General features: G+C 38.8%; 1 protein-coding gene across 1 annotated transcript in view; it reads right to left on the bottom strand.

The window, feature by feature from the left end:
* Positions 1–10,685, bottom strand: part of TRPM6 (transient receptor potential cation channel, subfamily M, member 6) — a 126,504-nt gene that overhangs the window by 25,120 nt on the left and 90,699 nt on the right. Inside the window, exons 25-28 of the mRNA XM_008579473.1 lie at positions 7,482–8,620; positions 7,187–7,299; positions 2,755–2,878; positions 40–131 (exon numbers count right to left, since the gene is read on the bottom strand). Of these exons, the coding sequence (XP_008577695.1) occupies positions 40–131; positions 2,755–2,878; positions 7,187–7,299; positions 7,482–8,620 (1,468 nt within the window). The remainder of the gene's footprint in view (positions 1–39; positions 132–2,754; positions 2,879–7,186; positions 7,300–7,481; positions 8,621–10,685) is intronic.

Here is a 10,685-nt window from a genome sequence, read left to right as displayed (position 1 = left end):
GCACAAATTTTTTTAAAAAACTATCAAAATATTTTTTACCTCTTGAGACTTCTTTAAGTAGTCACTGATTTGCACAGCACGTTGTTCAATTTCATTAGTTTTCATTTTCTGGTAGATATAAGGTTCTGGACCTTGTAAAAAGGAAGAAAAAATTATAAAATACCTGAAAATGTGTTATTCTCAAATCACAGTTTCCAAATAGAAAAATCTGAACATGGTACATTCACTTAAACTTGGACATAGTTTTCCCTTTCTGTTTTTAGTCAGTTTTACTAAGTTTCCTCTACCTTTTTTTGCCTCAAGTTGCTGAAAGCTACTTATTCTATTTTTATTCGTCTATAGTTACTTTTACATTTATAATAACCTATACCTTCCCATCTAAGTCAAGAATTAAACAATCCATAATCTGTCTTCCTATAAAACACAACCTTCCGTAATTTTTTTATATTCACCTTCTGCACCCTATAACTCGTGCTTTATTTAAAATATTGTATGTGAAATTCTACTTCCAAATTAGTAGAAATCCTCCTTTCGTAACTACATCAAGCATCATAGTAGGCTACTTAAAAACTAAAAACAAATGAAAGATAGACAGGAGAAGGCCATCAAATAGGTTTAATGTTTAGCCTTTTCTTAAAAAGAATCATGAGGATTATTATTAGTTTTATTTTTTATACCTGGATAAAAAATAAAACTGAGTTACCGTAGAGTTACTGCAGATAGTAAGTACATAATAATTATCTAATAAATACTTGGTTGAATTAACTCAAAGTATAATACTTAAGAGTCCTGATTAAATGTAGAAAATAACAGTTGTATTTTTTTCCTAATGATTTTGGACCAGAAAAAAAAAAAAAAAAACTATACAAAAAGTGTAAAGAAAACCTATTGGAAAAAAACCTATTGGAAAATCATGAAATTATGCTAAACAGGGTTTCAATGATTGCTCAGTATTATAATTAAAATAAAATACCTATAGGAAAAACTAAGTATCTACTTTTCCTCTTCATAGTTAATTTCCTTAGAACTCTACTTTTTATGTTTAAAGAGAGCTACCTGACAGAGCATCTCCCCATCCCAAAATTTTTGCTTAATTAATTAATTAATTAATTCTTAACTTGGACATGTTTCAAAAAATAAGCTTTTAGACTCAGGATGTGGTTCAAGGAAGACATAAGGTCTCATTATTCGTTCAGATTCGCCGGGTGCCGGAGTCAGCCTATTCCCCTAGCTTTGCCCCCATTCTGATCATCTGACTTAATGAGATTCTTTCCCAGAACCTTCCTGCCACCTGTATCTTTCTGTTTGAAATTCATTGGAAGGAACTTAAATAATTTAAGTAACAACGACATATAATAACCTAAACGTGGGCTACACTATTTATAGAAAATAGAGTACAAATATATAATATAAATATACGATGTTTGTAAATAAAATACATATATTTATAATTGGTCCTACAATCATGTCTTTACATATGAGACTTAATTTATTCAAACTCATGGTCTCTAGTAAGCTCTCAAGCCATATCTGTAAATTGAGGAGGTTCTGAATAATCTAATTTCCAATCTCTTTCAGCATAGAGTCCACTTGGGTCTCAGTGATTAAACAGACAATTGAGTATTTTTTTAAACATAGAACAGGGTTTCTCCACCTTAGCATTGACATTTGCAGCTGGATAGTAGAGTCCACTTGGGTCTCAGTGATTAAACAGACAATTAAGTATTTTTTTAAACATAGAACAGGGTTTCTCCACCTTAGCATTGACATTTGCAGCTGGATAAGTCCTTGTCATAGGGGCTGCCCCATGCATTACAGGAAGTTTAGCACCAGCCCTGTCCTCTACCCCCTTAGCTGTGATAACCAAGAATGTCTCCAGACGTTGCCAAATGTCCCCTGGGGAAGGCAGCGTGGTGGGGGAGGGTGGTGCAAAATCACACTTGGTTGAGAACCACTGACAGTAAGAGCAAGCATGATAAAGAAACATGATAGCATAAATTTCAATACAATGTCTATCTGTCCCTTAAAATTAATATTTTAAATAATTTTAAATCTTTATGACTCCTAAATAAAACAGTCCTTTCTGTTCAAAAATTGGTAAAGTCTCTTATCTACTGCAAGAAGTTCAGAGTTCTGACCATTGCTCTCATTTCTGTTCATAACCTGCCCTCATCCTACCTGTCCAGGCTTATTTCACATTCCATTCCCAGCTTAGTCTTCAGTCTTAGCTAGTTGGTCTGTGTTCTCTCCTCTACAAACAGTAATATTAAGCTTAAGGGATACTTGTACAAACAGTAATATTAAGCTTAAGGGATACTTGCCCATGTAATAAACACTCTACATAGGCAGTAGTAAATAACCAACTATAACCCAATCCACTGATCCTGTGTAGGGGTCCATACTAGTGTCACATGAACTTTAAGAATTTGTAAAATCAGACAACTCCCCCACCCCATAAATTAGAATAAATGAACACTATCTGGAGAAAACACTCTGAGTCAGGTTCAAGAGCTTTGAATATAAGAAACTTATATTCTTTTCTGGATCCTGATTACTAATTTTTAAAACAAAATTGTGTCCCTTTCATAAAAATTAAAAACAGGAAAGAGCTATTTCCCTAAGAAGGTTTTGCCACCTTCTCTTTTCTTCACCTCCACTTGGAAGAACAGCAAAGACCACAAATGGTCCCAAGACCATACCCCGAGGAAACTCTAGCAGGGTCTGTGGGATGCAAGACTGTAGACAGCTACATACTCATCTGACTGTTTTTGGACACTGTGAGCCAGTTCTTGCTGCAGTCCTCTTTTTCTGAGGTGTTGTTTTCTCCTGTATCTGAATTCAATTGGTCACTTTGAGTGCAGCCATTGACTGTTATGACCTGGACAGAAAGACATATGTTGGAACACAGTGACATTAATCTGGAAACATTTTGAGTCCCATTAATAGAGAGGCACCATGGTGAAAACCAGCAGTTGTTAACATCAGCTGCATATTAGAATCACCTGGGAGTTCTGGTCAAGACTGCAGAATAGACAGTTCCCAGCGTCACTCTCTCCCACAAATCAACCAATTTACAAATATAAAAATGTAACATCGGCCAAGCTGGGGCCACTGGAGCTCAGGGGAAGAGGAAGAGAGACCTATGGAGTTCATGAAGGTGAGAGAAACCATGATGAGAGTAAGAAAAAACTGCTCTGAGCATTTCGGGCTGTGGCCACTTTAAGGCTGGAGCTGCTGAGCGCATGGAGCAGGAGCTGGCAAAAGCCTCAGCTGTGCCCTTCAGATGGAGTTACTTGGAGGCTACAGGGGAGAAAAGGGCCTTGGCGGACCCCAGGACAGCAAGACCACTAATAGGGTTCCCGTGGACTCACACAGGAGCAAGAAGCCAGAACAGCTGAAAAAGGGGTGCCATTCAAAGGCTGGTGACTCATCACAAGGGACTGGCACAGGGCCCATCCCATGGGAAGTGTTTGGAGAACAGGTAGTGGGGAGACGGGCCCACTGGGAGAACACTGGGACAGAGCAAGGACAGCCAATCCGCCCCCACAATCAGCATAGGACCACTCAGAGGAGACTGGTTGGGAATGCAAAATTGCATGGGGTGCAGTTTGATGAAAAAACTCAGGCCCAGATCAGAGTTTCTACACAACCCAGATCCACCAGGTCTCTGGAGAGCTGGAAGTACCTATAAGGTCTAATCATTAAAACCTGAGCTGCACAAAAAGCCTTCCCTAGGGAAGCAGCAGTAAAGCAGCAATTTAGCTCAACCACAGAGCTCAAGTGCTGGTCCCCACAGGAAGTTCCCCATTTTAGAAGTAAGCAAAGGACAAAAACATAGTTCCAGCCCAGGCACACCACCAGCACCTTGGCGCCTGCCTGGGAACCGGAAGTTTGGAGCTGGGGACCAGACCCCACTTCCACATCCAGGCACACCATGCCAGTGCCTCAGGGCCCACCCAGTGACCCGGGGCATGGAGAAGGGGACTGGATCCCCTCCCACAGCCAGACACACCATGCCAGCACCTCGGGACCTGCCCAGTGACCAGAGGCATGGAGCTGGGGAGTGGACCCCCATCCCACAACCAGGCATGCCGCAACAGCACCTTGGGATCTGCCTGGGGACCTGAGGTATGGAGCCAGGGACCAGATACACCCCACAACCAGGCACACCACCAGTGCCAAGGAGCATGCCAAAAACATCGCTTCCATGTGGGTGGCCCACCACAGCCACCACAATAACCACGGCTGTTGTCAAAGCAGCTAGACACCACAACCACCACACAGATGGTCCACCAGCCACTGGAGTGCACTGACACAAGGAGAGTCATCAGCAGAGATAAAGAAAAGAAGAGGATGTCTCTCTCCACAAAGTCCTTTTCAGAGTGACAGAAGAAGCATCTGCTCTATGATAATATTGGGGGACCTGATCACACAGAGTAACCATTATTCTTTCAGAAGGAGAAAAGAAATCTAGGGTAATTAGAGGGGGGAGGAGGAGGGAATGGGGAGAGATTGGACAAGGGGCATAAAGAATAAGTATGATTTGTAACAATATACATACTAGTAACAATATACATACTAGTAATATTGATTTGATCAACTTATCTCAATGTTAAACCACCAAAATATGTGTAATCAATTTTAATTCAATAAATAAAATAAATTTAAAAAATAAAAGAATACAAGGAACCATCTTGAGATTTGGCAACACTGGTGACACCTCTCATCAAGATGTGCCTTGGAGAGAAGAAGGAAATGTGGGATCAGAGGGATTTATTTCCTGTAGCATTTTGAACCTATCTTTGAAATATTTTAGAAAAGACAGACTATTTTTAAAAATGAAATCGTTTGTAGTGCCATCACCCACAAGTGACATGTGTTGCTTTTCTACAATATACCATATGTGATACAATGTAATATTGAAAGAGATTATCGAAAGACAGAGAGATTAATCAATTGATCTTATGGGAATATTTTTAATGTGGCTAATTCCACATTAATAATCCTATTTCACAAAGTTACAGCCCGATAGGAGGAATAAGTTCTGATGTTCTATTGCACAGGACAACTATGGTTAACAATATTGTACTGTATATCTCAAAATAGCTAAAAGAGAGGATCTGAATGTTCTCACCACAAAGAAATGATAAATGTATGAGATGATGTATATGCTAAATACCCAGCTTCAATCATTATATAATGTATACATGTATCAAAATATCATACTGTACCCCATAATTACATATAATTATTATGTGTAAATTAAAAACTAAAAAATCCTACTCAAATATGTGAGTTTAGCAAGGTCATAGAATACAAGGCCAATATAAGTATGTATATATATATATATATATTTCTATATACTGCAAATAATTAGAAATTAAAGTTTTTTAAATAATTGTAGTTATAATAAAATTTAAAAATATAAAATACTAATGGACACGTTTAACAAAAGTTATGCATGACTTGTACACTGAAAACCACAAAACATTACTGAGAAAAACTGAAGAAGACCTAAATAGGTAGAGAGATAAATCATGTTCATGGATCAGAAGACTCATTACTGTTAAGAGGTCAATTTTCCCCAAATTGATGTATAGATTTATAGCAATTTCATTCACAATCCCAGCAGGTTTCTCCGTAAAGATAGACAAGCTGATTCTAAATGTATATGGAAATGCAAAGAACATAAAATAGCCCAACAACTTTCATAAAGAAGACAAAATTTAGACCTTCAGTCCATAATCCCAAGGCTTATTATAAAGTTGCAGTATTCAAGTTCTGTTTGACATAAAGGTAGACAAACAAAAATAGATCCACACATATTGTATATCTATGTGGTCAATTAAATTTTGACAAAGGCGTCAAGGCAACTCAATAGGACAAAGATAATCTTTTTTACAAAAAAAAAAAGTGGTAGAAAAATTTGACATCCGTATTCAAGAAAGAGAGTGGGGATGGGGAGAGAAGAAAGAAGCTCAATCATTACCTGTCATCACATACAAAAATTACCTAAAAATGGGTTCTAGACCTAAACGTAGGCACTAAAACTGTAAAGCTTTTAGAAGAAAACACAAGAGAAAATCTTAGTACTCTTAGGTTTGGCAAAAATTTCTTAACTATGATACAAAAAGCATAAACTATAAAAGAAAAAATCAAATATTCAACTTCATTAAAATAAAAATGTATGTATTTCAAAGAACATTTATGGAAATGAAAAGGCAAGCCACCGAGAGAAACTATTTACAAAAACATACATCCAACGAAGAACTTAAACCTAGAAAACATTTTTTAAAAAAAACTCTTTCAACTTTATAATAAGACAACCCAATATTTAAAAGGGGCAGAAGATTTGAGCAGACATGTCACCAGAAAAGATACACATATGGCAAATAAACACACTGAAAGATGCCTAGCAGCATTAGTCACTATGGAAAGGTCAATAAAACCAACCATGAAACACCACTACACTTCCACTAATGTGGCTAAAATTAAAAAGACTGCAGAGTCGGCTGGTTCTCAGTCGGTTAGAGCATGGTGTCATAACACCAAGGTTGGGATCCCCATATTGTCCAGCCGCCAAAAAAAAAAAAAAAAGACAGATTTACAAGCCAATAAAACCAACCACGAAACACCACTACACTTCCACTAATGTGGCTAAAATTAAAAAGACTGAAGAGTCGGCTGGTTCTCAGTCGGTTAGAGCATGGTGTCATAACACCAAGGTTGGGATCCCCATATTGTCCAGCCGCCAAAAAAAAAAAAAAGACAGATTTACAAGGTTGTAGAACAGCTGACATGCTCATAAACTACTGGCGGGCATGTATAATGCTACAATCACTTTGGAAAACGGTTTGTAAGTTTCTTCAGAAATTAAAGACACACTTGCCATAGGACTCTGACATTCTACTCCTAAGTATTTGCCAGAGACATTAAAAAACTATGTCCACAAAAAGACTTGTCACTAATATTCATATCACCTTTGTTTGGAATAGCCCCAAACAGAAAATGACCCAAATGTCCTCGACCGTGTGAGCAGATAAATAAATTATGACATATCCACTCTGATGACTCAAATTTGTATCTTCAGTCCTCCAAGAACAATGCTATTTGGTATACATGGCACTTGACACTAAAGAGAAACTAAGCTAAGATAGGCCAAAGACAGAATATACAATAGACTTACCGGCACCTGAAGTTCTTGTTTTTTCTTGTTTTTCTTTGACGATCTCCTGTCCTTGGTTAGCATTTTTGCTTTGTCCCATGCTGACTCTGCTATCTCTGAGGATCTTGAAAGATCTGCGAGGCAAATGGTTTACGTGAGCAAGTATAAGACGGGATGGGGAACCGTTTTGTTTTACAGAAAGAGCTGAGAGACTGGGCAGAATGCGAATGCAGTCGAGAACCACAGGTTTTTTAAGAACTGGTAGCAATGCAGACAACTTAATACTGGCTCAGAAAAAAAAATGTTTCCTCCTTACTTTTAATCTTATAGATCTTCATCAATTTCTCCTCCTTGTGGAATCTAAAACTATGACTCCTACTGAAGGACCTCTTTCTCCGGAGAGGATTGATCCAAAAAGGCATGTTTGGCCAATGCCACGGTCCCAGCTCTGAGCACTCACTACTCTGGGTCAAACTTGTTGAGTTATCAGACAGGGATCTGCCCTGAATCTGCGTCCGGCATTGTTCACTCTGCGTGGAGTCACTGTTACAAGTAGAGGGCAAGCAGGTCCGCCATTTTTTCTTGATGCTACATACATCAGTTTCATCGCCTTCTGAAAATGCCCAGTTCACATATCCACCTCCAGTCTGCATGCTCTTGGCTTGGGAAGGAAGGGAGGTCACTGTCATGGGTGCAGGTGTGCAACCCCAAGTGTGTAGAACTTGCTCCACATTGTCTTTTTTGTCTGGTATCTCAGCCATTGGCCCGTATTGCTCCTTGGGTTCAGCCACGGATGCCTGGTCTGAAACAATGGGGATCTGCCAAGACAGATGGACAGAGAACTCACTCTGAGGAACCTGTTCCATTGCCAGCACATCTGTACCTGTTCCTACAGATGGTCTGGACAGAGGCAAGACAGCTTCTTCAGGAAAAGGAACTTGTTTTAGATGAGAAGGGACCAGGAGAAATTGGCCAGTCTTTGAGGGTGCTTTTCTGTTAGGGGACACACCAGAAGCAACTATACTATTTACCGATTCTTGACCTTTATCTCTTAGGTTTGAAGCCTGTCTCTGACTGTCTGTAATCTCAAGAAGCGCCCCCCTCTGCACACTTGGGGGATGCTGGACTCTAGCCAGGCTCTGCAGCAAAGAAGAAGGCATGCTGTAATACTGGTACTTCTTCTCCCCAGAGATCTCCATGCTGCCTAGAACCTGTGCACAGATGACATTGTTCCAGCTGTGAGGAAGTTTTATGCAAGCAGAACGCTTTCTGTTGGCCAGGAGAGCCTCATCGTCTTGCAAGGTGTCCACAGCAGAAAGAACTTTTAGGGTATCCACAGTCAGAGCAGAGAGGTCCTGCAGGTGTCCCACCTGGCTGTCCAAAGACAGTAAGGAGTCCTTTATAAAAGACACTTTTTCATTCATTTCTTTCAGCTGGAAGTACATCTCTGTAACCCTAATAGTGAAGAGAAGAAGAAAACCAATAAACACACTAAGCCAGAAGGATTTGCTTTGCTCTCTTCCTGTCCTATTTCCATCCTTAGGTGGCTCCTTGGCCTCAGGTCTGTGTTCTGCCTTCTTCTCTCTCTAATATATACTCTCATCCCAGGTGATCTCATCCACTGCTATAATTCCCAACCCAATGAGGAAAAATTACCAATCTACAATGCTAGCCTTTATTTCTTTCTAATATTTCATAATCACATTTCCAGCTTCCTGCTAGTTATCCCTTCAATCATCTGACCGATCATTCCATTTTTATTCATTAATATATTCATTCATTTACATGACAAACACTTGAATACCTCCTATTGACAAGCACTGTACTATTCCTATGGGAAAAGGAGATCCTGAGGAAGAAACCAGGATAATAGAAACGGAATTAATAGTCAAATATGTAATCTGGGGAAAAAGAAAATACAGATCTTTAAAAAAAAAAAAAAAAAGAAAGAAAGAAAAAGAAAACTCCAACTCTGCAATTCAAATAGCTACCCAAGTCCCAAACAAAATCCATTTTAGGAGACCTATATTCAGAAAAAGCCTGAGGCAAATTTTAAAAATTATTTTGAATACTTTAACCCAAGATTATGATGTCCAGCCATTGATTCACGTAAAAGAAACACAAATTTCATATATTCTGTAATTTCAGTGTTATATACCATGTTACAGCAATAGAACTTCAGTATACAAATACAAACATAAATTACAAGTAGGTTGAACTAAATGTAACAATTAATTTAATTTAGAGAAAGAGAGAAAGAGAAAAGAAAATGTTGGTTAATATTTATCTATACATCCCTGTAAATGTCTCTTTATGGGGATGAGTTTTGTTCTGTGTCCCCCCAAAACGATATGTTTAAGTCTTAACCCCAGTACTCCAGAGTGTGACTTTATTTGGAAATAGAGTCTTTATAAAGGTAGTCAAGTTCAAATGTGGTCAATTGGCTGGACCCTAATCCAGTATAACTGATGACCTTATAAAAAGAGGAAATTTTGACACAGACATGCACAGAGAGATGACATGAAGACACGCAGGGAGAAGACGGCCACGTGGGCTAGAGTGTCACATCTACAAACCAGGGATTGCCAGCAAACACCAGAAGCTAGAGGAGAAAAGGCAGGATTCTTTCCTAGAGATATCAGAGACAGTGGGGCCCTTCCACCACCATGATCTTGGACTTCCAGCTTCCAGACGTGTGAGACAATAATTCTCTGTTCTTGTTACACACCCAGTTTTTGGTATTTTGCTACAGCAGCCCTAGGAAACTAATACAGTTATCTAAGCTTAACAATCAAAAGAGTAAATTACAGAATATAGCAGATTGGATTACATAAGAAAACTTGTATGCAGAAACATAACACAAAATTTTAAGACAAAAATAAATTGAAAAATTAGTATCTGGACAAATATGATGAAGCATTCATAGCCTTTACAAATTGTCGAGGAAAAAAATAATAAAAAGATTTTGAAGGACATGAACAGATAGTTCACAAAAGGTAAAATACAAAAGGTAAAGAAATAGGGGCTGGCTGGTTAGCTCACTTGGTTCAAGCGTGGTGTTATAACACCAAGGTCAAGGGTTCAGATTTCTGTACTGGCAGCCACCAAAAACAAAATGGTAAGGAAATATGATAAAATGGTTAATCTCATTAGGTAATCAGAGAGGAAAATTAAGATAATAATGAATTTATCTATATTATAAAAACATTTGTTTTAACCTAACAAATTAAAAACAGATTAAAACAACTCAATTGTGGCAAGGATGTAATATAGAGAATATATAGGGACACAAATATATAAAGAGGCTGTAATTTCCCTATGCTAAGGCAGACAGGCATTTGCTATGTTATGACAGAATATTACACAGCCATTAAAAACCATACTTAGGGCCGGCCCGGTGGCGCACTGGATAAGTGCGCCGCTTGGGAAGCGCGGCAGCGCTCCCGCCCGAGGGTTCGGATCCCACATACAGACCGGCTCCCGCTCACTGGCTGAGCGAGGTGCGGGAGCAACACCGAGG

This window comes from Galeopterus variegatus, unplaced genomic scaffold (assembly GCF_000696425.1).
Source record: "Galeopterus variegatus unplaced genomic scaffold, G_variegatus-3.0.2 Scaffold1891, whole genome shotgun sequence".
Classification (NCBI taxonomy): domain Eukaryota; kingdom Metazoa; phylum Chordata; class Mammalia; order Dermoptera; family Cynocephalidae; genus Galeopterus; species Galeopterus variegatus.
Note: the sequence above shows the minus strand (reverse complement) of the source record. Positions and strands in the feature narration are given on the sequence as shown.